The sequence below is a fragment of the Salvelinus namaycush genome, chromosome 4 (assembly GCF_016432855.1).
Source record: "Salvelinus namaycush isolate Seneca chromosome 4, SaNama_1.0, whole genome shotgun sequence".
NCBI lineage: Eukaryota > Metazoa > Chordata > Actinopteri > Salmoniformes > Salmonidae > Salvelinus > Salvelinus namaycush.
This window is the reverse complement of record NC_052310.1, coordinates 45,928,942-45,940,395: the sequence shown is the minus strand read 5'-3', so window position 1 is coordinate 45,940,395 and position 11,454 is coordinate 45,928,942. Positions and strand designations below refer to the sequence as shown.

At 42.9% G+C, this 11,454-nt stretch overlaps 1 protein-coding gene across 6 annotated transcripts in view; it reads right to left on the bottom strand.

The window, feature by feature from the left end:
* Positions 1-1,299: 1,299 nt before the first annotated feature.
* Positions 1,300-11,454, bottom strand: part of LOC120045636 (transcription factor COE3) — a 71,621-nt gene continuing 61,466 nt past the window's right edge. For 3 of the 6 annotated variants that reach the window (XM_038990546.1, XM_038990547.1, XM_038990548.1), the window contains exons 11-16: positions 8,269-8,357; positions 3,566-3,631; positions 3,272-3,443; positions 2,972-3,161; positions 2,650-2,795; positions 1,300-1,331 (exon numbers count right to left, since the gene is read on the bottom strand). In XM_038990546.1, the coding sequence (XP_038846474.1) occupies positions 1,300-1,331; positions 2,650-2,795; positions 2,972-3,161; positions 3,272-3,443; positions 3,566-3,631; positions 8,269-8,357 (695 nt within the window). The remainder of the gene's footprint in view (positions 1,332-2,649; positions 2,796-2,971; positions 3,162-3,271; positions 3,444-3,565; positions 3,632-8,268; positions 8,358-11,454) is intronic. The other 3 variants (XM_038990549.1, XM_038990550.1, XM_038990551.1) reach the window with 1 other exon arrangement.

Sequence of the window (11,454 nt, the reverse complement as noted above, 5' to 3'; positions counted from 1 at the left end):
TTGAAGATATGTGAAATATATGGACATCGCATTTTATCAAATACAAAAAAAACATGAATGCAACAGTTCTTGGCTGAAATTCTCTGTGCTGCATCACTATTAAGGGCATGACGATTAATACATACATAATGAAAAGCAATATACAAAATTTCAGAGATAAATACAATATTTATAGTTGATATGTTACAAAATTTCCCTCAAGTGAGCGCAAGTGTGTGTTGGAATGGAAATATGACAATGAACTACTTTTGACTTTAGATGGAGTTAAATTTTGCTTTAAATGTTGTTGTTGATCTAAAAGAACATGGAAAAAAGACAGATGTATAAATATTTAGCACAATTTTGGCAATATCACAATAGTCTACAAGTTTAGAACCACATATAAAACACATAAGGGGATTTGGAGCTAGAAGGAAGAGGATGGCGCTCGTCAACAAGAAACAGACTTCACAGTAGCCTAAGAATGCATTAATATACAGTGCTAGCAAAAAAGTTTTTAAAAAACATGGCAAAACACACTTGCTTAAAAGGAAGCTCTAAACATGGAACAGAGCCAGGTGTTCTACGTACGCCAGAGTACTTGTAGAATCCAAGATCATTTTCACTTTCGAAGATAAACTTCTAGCTACAATAAATTACAAATTTAATTTAAGATGTATGATTGAAACATGATACAATCTTACCCAGCCCCACCCATTTACTTGCATTTGATGTATTTTATGATTGATTTCTACATTATATATCTCATATATTTTCCAGTTGAAAATCTTAAACCTTCTTGGCCCCACTGTATTTTCTCACACATAAAAATACAAAAGGACACATTATAAAGACACACAAATGTGAATCTATTGAAAGAGAGTTAAAACAAAAAACAATTTCTGAGGCAAACAAGTTCATAGGTAAATGTACATCAGTGTTTACATTAAAACCAAATGGTGAGTCCACAGAGATCCTTCCCATATGGTTCACTGGACATAGCCAAAGTTCCACCAGATAGGCATACAAAATAAACACCCCGTCGTCCTTTGTCTTCTTCGAGGTTGATCAAATGGAAAAATATAAGCAAAAAAAGCTAAAATCATTCAGTTCTTAATGAAATGCTTTGTCCACATGTCCAAATCTTAATTCTTGAAATAGTCTTTTCAAAGAAAATCATGTTTATATCTTCATTAAAAACAGAATAAGCTGTTGACTATATCCTCAGTATTATAGACTACACCAGTGTCTTTGCTGTGTGATAAAGGGGTGTCCTGTAGAGTTGTGAGTAGACTGGTGCTTGAGACGATGAAAGTGCATTTACATTGGAGGTACGACCAGACCGGACATAGCTGGGGGAAAAAATAGCGAAGGAGAAATTGCATTAAGCACGTTCATCTTACCCAACGTATTCAATTGGATAAGCAAAACATTCAGCTATTTACATCAAAGAACTTTAAAAAGATGTGATGTTACGATATTGTGAGACTGTGTGTATGAGTGTGTGCATGTGTGCCTGTGTGATGCGTTTGTGTGTATGTGTGGTGTGTCTGTGCATGTGTGAGTGCACACATCTCTAACAGGACAGTTTCAAAAGCCTCCCTCTTGCTCTGACATTTCAGGCCCCAGCAGGCCAGCGGGGCTACGTGTGATATTCCTCCTGGTGTTGAGGTAATGGCAAACAGTGAACCAGACTCCCAGGAGAGACGGCCCTGCCGACCGAGGAACAACAACATGGCCACTACCCAGAATGCTGTGCTACAACCCCCCCCTCCCTCGTCACTCAAAGACTCTCCTCAGACTGACTCCCCTCACACTCAAACTATCCTCCATACTGAGGATGCAGCTACTACATTACACTTCTATTTCCACATGCACTACACTAGTCCCATTTCAAAATCATTATCCATGAGATTAGACAGAGATCAAAGGTAGTTTCGATTATTTTACCCAGACAATCTGCTAGGATATCATTAGCAACTCTACCTTATACAGAGACTTGATATACTCGGCATTTCACACATTCTGAACAATTATGTGGCCAGTGAAGTGCCAGGATGAAAAATCATTGCACTGCTCTCAGTGTATTTGTAGTGTCATGGTTGGAATGCTTTTAAGTTTGCCAGCACAGATGATGGCAAGGCATTGCTCATTAATTTCTGCACAACATGTATTAATAAGTATGATCGTGTAGCAAGATGAACTTTAATTTCCCACTTCATTAAGCTCAATGTTATTAATCTTGGGGCACAGGCTACAGCTAAGCTTGTTTTCAAAGCAATCATGTTGGTCATGACACACGCACAAAACCTAATAAACATAATTACTAAAACAATTCTGGGAAGGCGGTTTTCTTAGGCCTCGGACTATATAATTTGCTATACTGGATGGGTTGTGTGTGGTGTGTTTGCATGCCTGCTTACGTGGATGCATTTGTTCATGTGCGTGTGAGTGTTTGCTTGTGTGAGTGTGTGTGTGTACAGTACATGTGTGTGCCCTCATGCTTGCTTGTGTATTTGAATGTAAACTCAAAGGTGTAAATAATAAATTGTAGCCTGTTAAAATGCATATTTGTAATGATTAGTCCCTCACCAAACCGGACAGAGGCATGAGCCGCGGTATCTGCCCAGTAGTCCGAAGGGAAGGGATGAGGGGGTGAGGGGGGCTCACCTTGCAGTCCGTTGCCATTTGCGCTGGTGCAGGAAGGGGGTGGGGAGGCCTGGGGTCGGACCACAGGGGCGAAGGCGCTCTTTTGTTTAACTGCAGACAAGATATGGGAGGGGTTGGGGGGTGGGGGGTAAGAACATGCTATCGGACTAAACTGGGCTGTATTCAGTGAGGTGAAACGCTCAGAACATTGCCGATAGAAATGTAAAGAATAGAGCTAACATGATTTCGATTCTCTACCTGACAGACAAGTATATCTGCACTACATAATACATTTCTATCTGAACCTTGTGCAACTTTGCTCCCTCCTGAATGGCAGCTCTACTCACTTCCATATGGAGAGTTGGCAGAGGATCCATTGAGGAACCCAGGGGAGCTGGGCACTCCCAGGTTGGACATGCCAGAGTTACCGTAGCCATTCATACTGTTACTGACGGTGTTGTAGCTGGACTGCTGTGGGGTGCTGCTGGTGATGTACCCTCGTGGAGACGCACTGCTGGTGTTCCGGCTGTAGCCTACCGAATAGGAATAAGAGGAGGACAGGGTGATTAGAGGTCTATAGGATTCATTAATTCTTTCATTGACGGTGAATGACTCTTGACCACTAAGCATTATTTCCACCTACCCTGGTCGTTTCCCTGTGACTCGGACACGTTGACGGCTAGTTGGCTGCTGAAGGAGTTGACTCCCATCATGCCGTGGGAGGCTGTGTTGGCGAGGGAAGGGATCTGGTTGTGGTTACGGGGAACGCTGTACAGGGCCTCAGCTATGTCCGCTGCCCTCTTCAGAATGATCTCCTGTGAACACGGAGGTAGAAGTTCGAGTTATTGAGCTGCTCTTTTGTCCTCAGTCATCCATTATGATGGCTTCGTTTGATATGTTCTGTAAGATGTGTGTGTGTGTGTGTCGGTCTGCATACCTGGTTATTGTGGGGCATTCCATACAGTGCTTCAACAAGGTCAGCTGCTCTTTTCAGCAATACCTCCTGATAAAAAAAGAGGAAAGACATACATTATTGAAATGCTGATGACAGGTCAAAGGTTAATATGACACTTCATGACACGGTTCAACGAGCACCATGACATGTAATGTAACAACAAGAGGTCTATATTAGGTGGGTGAGTAAACGTGGCCCTGTATTGAGAGGCACCAACATTGCATTAGGCCACCAATTCTTCTCTCCTCGGAACCACTGGGAACAAGAATAATGTCCCATCTCTTAATTAAACCACCCTAGGCCTTAAAAACAACACCTCACCCTCTAATTCTGGGCTCGCGTTTGCACAAGAGTTCAGCACTGGAGTCTCCTTTCTTCAGAACAATTAAGTGAATTAGCTTGGGTTAATCTAGTTCTGCCGTAATGACATTAAGGAATTTTTCAATTAACCTCTTTGACTGGCTGTTGTAAAGGACTTCACAAATGACTTCCCATTCAGCGAGAGCTGGGTGCTTGTGCCTCTGGGACATGGATGCATGGGATGTAGTCTTATCCATGTTTGCATGCTCGCCCCTGCTTCACAGTAAGGATTAGCCTTGTTGCTTTGGCTCTTAACACTGAGAATGAGTTGGCCTTGGATCCTGTTCCCTGCTCTACTTCAGAATAGGTTGGCGTGTTAGTGTGCTTTTATCTGCTCTTTGAATTGAGCACTTCATGAAATCCTTCATGGAGCACCACAGTGCTCTGTTTAGTGTGATGCTCCAAGCAATATGTTTGGAAAACCACCTACTCCATTTAGAAGCCTTTATTCTCACGAGAAAAAAGCTTGAGATATTGATGTGGGATTTTATTTAAATATGTGTTTACTGGCACCTGCTGTATTGCAGCAATTTGTTGACTTTCCGTCAGAACCCAGGTTAAAAGTGATGGAAATCTGTCACTGGAAACATCTCAGATTGCCCTTGTTTTCTTCCCACATTGCGTGTTTTCCTTCGCGGGCCTCAGTAATTTGTGTGAAGTGTTCCATCACTTGGCAATAGCAATCCGGGATTAAGACGGCAGCTGCCGTAAATGAATGTAAACACAGCCATCGCGCCTTCAAACAGCGGCCTCCAAGACTTGGCCTGTGTTTCCAAGGCAGCGTGTATGGAGCGTGTATGGAGCGTGTATGGAGTGTGTGTGGGCCTCCTTTCATCCTGAAGAGCCATATCTTCCTGAAGTCCTTGATTTATCAAGATGAATCGCTGTAGAAGCCACTTCTAGCATGTGCCATGCTCTTATAGAAACATATAGCATAATCCACCAAGTTACCGCATGGGTAGCTCTCTTTAAAATGGGCATTTACCTCTGAAATTGGTGTGTATGCTCAACGGTGCATGCATCTAGTTTGCATAGAAATAAAGAATTATGGTTGTCGTGAGGCAGGTACACTAAATGAGAGGACCAGCTGTCTTTATGTGTTCTCATCAGGCAGAACAGATTCCTCTCTCGCTCACTGAGTGAGACAAAGTGTATTTTCTTTTCTTCTTCCTTCAGTTAATAATTACCAATAATCTATTCTATCATATTTCAAGATCTTCTACATGCCTCTCAATTTCAAACAACAATTCAAGCAATTAAGACTGTCATGTTCGCAAGCGCCATGTTTCATTCTCTGAAAACCTCCTCTCCATCCTTGTCCATATGGTACTTTGCAGCAGCGACATAAGGACAGCTTGGAAAAAAGAGAGAGAAAACGATATTGCCTCTCATCCTTAATCTGTCGTTTACCGCGTGGCGTCTTAACTAACCAAGCTCACTCGCAGGGCTATGCTTAAGTGGTGGCCTAGTCACATCCCAGGATGATGGGAAGTGTGGTACCCAATCAACCACAGAGTTTGTTTTGTTTCCGACGAGACACTTTCACGCATATCGGCTCACGCTGTGAATACGATTAGCATCGAATGGTGTTCTGGGGCATTTCCATGTAAATCTGGATATATAATGTAATTGCCATTCTTGTCATGGAGACAGACATATCAGAGCACCATGTTAAATTGAAAACAATTAAAGCCCATAGATGATCTTCGTTGTTTTGCCCATAGATGATCTTCGTATTTCTATTGATGTTATCACAGTTAATAAAATGGGGCCCAGGTTATGTAGCTTTGAGTGTTAATATCATTATAAAAATGTAAGGCAATTAGCGTGCTAGCTCTAGCCTGAATACATTCAGAAGGATAGGGCCATTAGATGTAGAATAGACATTCATTTAAAAACGTTGGTAATTGCTTGACATGAACATATTTGTAATATTTGTTTTCTGCTTGTGGATTACACAAAGAATTGGAAAAGAATAGGTTTGTGTTTATTTTGGAAAACAAAGAGAGAAGGAATGCAATCAACTTAATAATAAAACAATATTGCTTTTCTGCTTTTAATTGAGTAATTAATCTAATTTGTTACAGAAGAAAGGAGAAATTGAGTGTGGTACAGTGTGACATCCAGTCTATTTGTCCATTACTGCCACAGGGCACAAAATGGTATTATAAATTGTCTTCTTCATATGATGAATCGAAAATTGTTTTATAACAAGATCTTAAAAAGGAGGGTGAATTCCGAAGTCTCTGTTCACTTAACGCCATGCCCGCAAAGCAATCTCCTTTCGCATCACTTGACTGCTCACACTTATTACTTTCATATTCACTCTGGACTCTGCATTGGATTTTTTTTATCGCTGCTTCTCCCATAGGGTCAGTTTGTCATCTGCAATGTTGTCTTAAAATTACGAGGTAAACTTCAATCAGAGCACGCTTCCCCCCTTTTTTCTCAGTGTAGCAACAATATTAGCGTGCATCCCTTGCAATCCATGAGGACGCCCATATTGGCTTTCTGTCTCCTCACAATTACCACGTGTCTTACTGGTCCTGGGGAAAAGGATGGTGGAAATCAATAGCGCCGTAATATTATCAACTGGAGGTTGAAGTCATTGAGGGAGGGGGGCCCGGTGTCGATTTGCCTTTCTGCTAATGCATACTTCGCCTCCTCCAGCTTTATCTCCTTTTTATAGAGTCTTTCCGCCTCACCTGCAGCCCGTAATGGCTGTTCTCTTCACGCCGTCTCCCTTCTTGTTCCAAATGTACATGCCATCCACCCTGAGGCTTGTATATTGGGAGTGTGCTGTTGACCCCTCGAGGCGACCCTCAGATGGCAAGCTTAACAATGATGAATCACTCTGTAGAATCATTTACATGGCCCCCTGAACCCCATATTTGGGTCCATTAGAGAGCAAATCAAATATTTATATTATTTATTGGAAGTGCAGGGTTTCATCTCACTCTGAGATTGGGCCATGTGAGGGCTGGGGGGAGACCCTGCTATATTAAGTAAGCACACTGAGGAAACTCATCTCAGATTGAGTCAAAATGTGTTTTATCGCCAAAACGTATTTTGTTCTCCAAGAAGAAAAAATGTATGCTGTAATAAAAGTATGCATCACAATATTCCTTGTTATGTTCAAATTGCAAATTTTACGGAGATGTACTGACTAAATTGAGTGTGTGAAGACAGAGAGACCCAGGGCAGGGAGACTTGCAGCCATAAAAGCTAAGTGAACCTTTCCTTTGGTCTTACAAATGTACTGTTGAAATTAGAGTTACATTTCATGTCCAGGTGTTGTTTTGAGTCTCTACGGGGACCAAACTCTAATTGAAACACTTCATATAGTGCACCAGAGACTGCTGGCTGCGATGTCGTATATCTTCCTATTGACTTTGCCCAGTCGTCCATACTACACCACACAGCCTGGTCTTTATTAAATTGTCCGTTGGACGTTAATGATATTGCAGTGTTGCATGCTGGGCTTTAATAGATAAGGTCTTAAAAGGCTTTATGGTATTATTAAAACTCTGAGGTGGTCACCAATTTACTGCGTGCCAAGGGAGTCTGTGCAAACTAATCAGTCATAATATTACATTTGACGCATATGGAATGCCACTTATACCAAATGGGAACTAGCAGGGTCGCAATCAGACGAGCCCAGTAATAGATTTTATCAGAGGAAATAGAAATACTAGAGAATCAAAGAATGGCTGAAATATGTGGCTTTGTTTTCATGTTGAAAAATGCCAAAATGGCAGGCTACCGGATATGTGTCACAAGCATGTGGGAATCAAGAGCCTTTCAACTCCTTTACTGAGTTCTAAAGAAAACAGTGAGACCTAACGCATAATAACGTGTCGCTCTGGCCTTATTAGCCACACTAAGACTGGGGGGGTTTACGAGCGTAGAGTCATGTAAACAACAGATTAAACCAAATGGAGCTGTGGAGAACGAAGGGAAAACATGAGCGGGGTAATGACGGCCCAGACGACCAGGAGATTATCATCTCCACAGACTACTGGAGAGGAAAGACGTCTGATTGAGCTATTTTGCCACACAGAAAGTTTACCACCCGCCTGCCTCCCTCTCTCTCCTCTTACTAAACAAATACATTCCCAAATCAATGCTACATGGACGCACCAGTGTGTGTGTGTGTACTGTATTTCTGTTTGGTTCAAAAGTTTGATCTTCTTTTGATGTTGTTTTGTTTCTTGGTCTTTGATGATGCTGTTGGGTTAGCAGCTGTGGTGTGTGTATGGTGTCGTGTGTTGTGTCTATATGGTGTTGTAATGTTAAATTCTGTGAAGATGAGACATAACACTGACCTTTGGTAACCTCTCAGGGTCACCCGGGTGCCTGGGGATGACCTTCTGCAGCCTCTGGAACCCATAGTCGATGGTTGGCTCATTGAGGGCTGACCAAAAAAAAATCCCAATTGTTAGACAATGTGAAGTGAAGTGAAATAACAGCTCTGTCAACCAATGTCTGCAATGCACAACAGCTAGCATGAAAACTCTATCACAAGTGTCACAAACCCCCTGCATCCAGTTAAATTCTCATTTAGCAAAATAGCCATGATGACATGATGCAGTACATCAGTCTAGAGCAGGTCTCATATCTCTTACAGGGCCCAACTCTTTTTATCTTCACGGAAATATTGAGAGCAAATGACATAGTGGGGTGTGTTAATCTAACCGAGCTTTAATAATCTGTGAAAGTCCAGAAATTGATCTAGCGTGAGTTGCTGTCACTCCAGCGCTGCACCTACTGTACCACCCCGCTGCTCTGCTGAAATACTGCAGCAGATCACACAGAGCGATCAATCTCACCCACCCCTCAAATAGTAATCTGGAGCAGCGAGCCGTATTGGGCTATGAATCAGAGGCACAAAGTAAATGAATCATAAGTCAGACTTTGGTAAGACTAAGGCGGTTGATGTCTGACAGTCATAATGGGTAATTTAAGGCTTCCTTACAACTCTCGCTGATTCTAAACAATCATGTACACCCGTAGGCCAAGGGGAAGGTAGGAGGGAGGGGAGGAGAAGGAACGACTTAATAGAGAACATCACTTCTCAATGTAGATATCATTTTCAGGAGAGTAACTCAGACGAGCGTGGCAGTGCCTCATAAATCAATGGCTTTCTGTGGAGACTAATAAGAGCTGCCTACCTCTATTCATTGTTCAGCCTGTAATTTGGCCCATCACTCATTACTCAGCATGTAATTTTGGCATTAACGCAGCAAGGCTTGCTCAACCTGCTGAACACGAGAGAACATGAAGGCTAACGCCACACGTACAGCCAGCGCCACTGACACACAGACCAGGAAGGCACTGGCGCCGGCAGACACACACACACACACACTAGTACAGGCTACTGATCAATGGTACAGGGCTGTGCAGTGTGCACTACCAACATGATATCATAGGAAAATGTCATTCTGGCACGTTTTTGCAAAAAGGTCACAATAACTGATGTTTTTCTCAATACATTGCAGTCAATGGGAAAAGATGAGTGTCACAGGGTTGATGTTTTTCTCAGTAGATTGCAGTCAAAGGGAAAAGATGAGTGTCACAGGGTTGATGTTTTTCTCATTACATTGCAGTCAATGGGAAAAGATGAGTGTCACAGGGTTGATGTTTTTCTCAGTACATTGCAGTCAATGGGAAAAGATGAGTGTCACAGGGTTGATGTTTTTCTCATTACATTGCAGTCAATGGGAAAAGATGAGTGTCACAGGGTTGATGTTTTTCTCAGTACATTGCAGTCAATGGGAAAAGATGAGTCACATGGTTGACGTTTTAGTAATACATTGCAGTAATTGTTCTCAATACATTGCTGTCAATGGGAAAAGATGAGTGTCACAGGATTTACATTTTTCTTGTTTATCTAATGTTTGTCTCTCTCTCACTCTCTACCTCCTATTTACCCCCATTCTCTTCTCTCTCTCTCTCCCCCTTCTTTCACCCCCACCTCCCTCTCCCCCTCCCCCTTCCATTACCTCTGCCTCCTTCTTTCCCTTATCTCTCTCTCAAATCTTTCTCCCTATCCTTCCTTCACCTTCTCTTTCTCTCTCTCTCTCCCATTCCCTCACTCTCCCCTTCTCTCTTTCCCTCCCCCCTCCATTCTATCTCCCTCCTCTTTCCCTGCCTCTCCCTCCTCTCCACACTTTCTCCACCTCTCTCTCCCACCTCTGTCAGTCTGTTGACTCTCTCTCCCCTCCTTCCTTGTTCTCCCCCTCCCTCCTTCACCATTTCCCTCTCTCTCGCCCCCTCTCCCCCCTCCCTCAATCTCTCCCTTCACTCTCTCTCCTCCCCCTTCCATTCTCTCTGTCCTTCTTTCCCTACATGCCCCTCCTCTCGTCGCTCTCTCTCTGCCTCTTCCTCCTCTCTCCCTCTTTTCTCCCACAGACAGACAGGCAGACACAGACAGACAGGCAGACACAGACAGACAGACAGACAGACAGACAGACAGACAGACAGACAGACAGACAGACAGACAGACAGACAGACAGACAGACAGACAGACAGACAGACAGACAGACAGACAGTTTCAAGTTTCAAGTCAATCAAAACATGTGTTAGGATGGATTGACCTAAGATATATGGAATTGTTTTAAGAAGGACATACCAAGGATCATTTAGCTATTTGATTTAGAATTTTAAGACACCTTGAAGTATCCCCCCAAAAATATATTAAAAGAAAAGGCTTTACTGCTTTTAGCCCATACAAAGGCATTGAATAACAGATTCATTCAATTGAACAACAGATATTTCCCCCCAGAAAATTGAAAGGAACTTTTCTTCGGAAGTTTCTGTCCTATATCTGCGAGATATAAGATCAGGAGTAATTTATTTTTTTACCCCTTATTTTTGGCACTAAACAGTCTCCATATATACCTTCAGATGAGTCTTGTGAGGCCTGTGGGCGTCCTAGAGCAAAAGTCTCTGTTACCCCCCCCCCCCCTTACCGGTTAACGTTAGGGTTATGTCTAGGCCCTAACCTGAACCCCTAGCTTCATGTTCACTCCCAGCTCAACCCTAACCGTAACCCTAACTCTAGCTTCAGGTCCATATCCTGGCTCAACCCGAAACCTAGCCTCAACCCTAACCCTAATCCTTACCTTAGCTTAATATGAACTGCCGGCTCAACCTTAACTCTAACCCTGACCCTAACCATAACCCTAACCTTAACCCTCACTTCATCTCCATATCTTGGCTCAACCCTTCTGTCGAAGTCAATCAACCCTAACTCCAAGAGCTGAGCCAAGATGTCTAGGGTTAGAGTTATGGCTATGGTTAGGGTTGAGCTGGGATGTGGACGTGAAGCTATGGTTAGGGTTAAGTTTAGGGTTGAGTTTAGAGTTTGTCTGCCTGCTTGCCTGCCTGCCTCCCTCTCTGCCTGTCTGTGAGTTTAAATATCTCTCTGTTTGTGTCTGTCTGTCTGTGAGTGGATATCTCTGTCTGTCTGTCTGTGAGTTTATGTGTGCCTGCCTGCCTGCCTGCCTGCC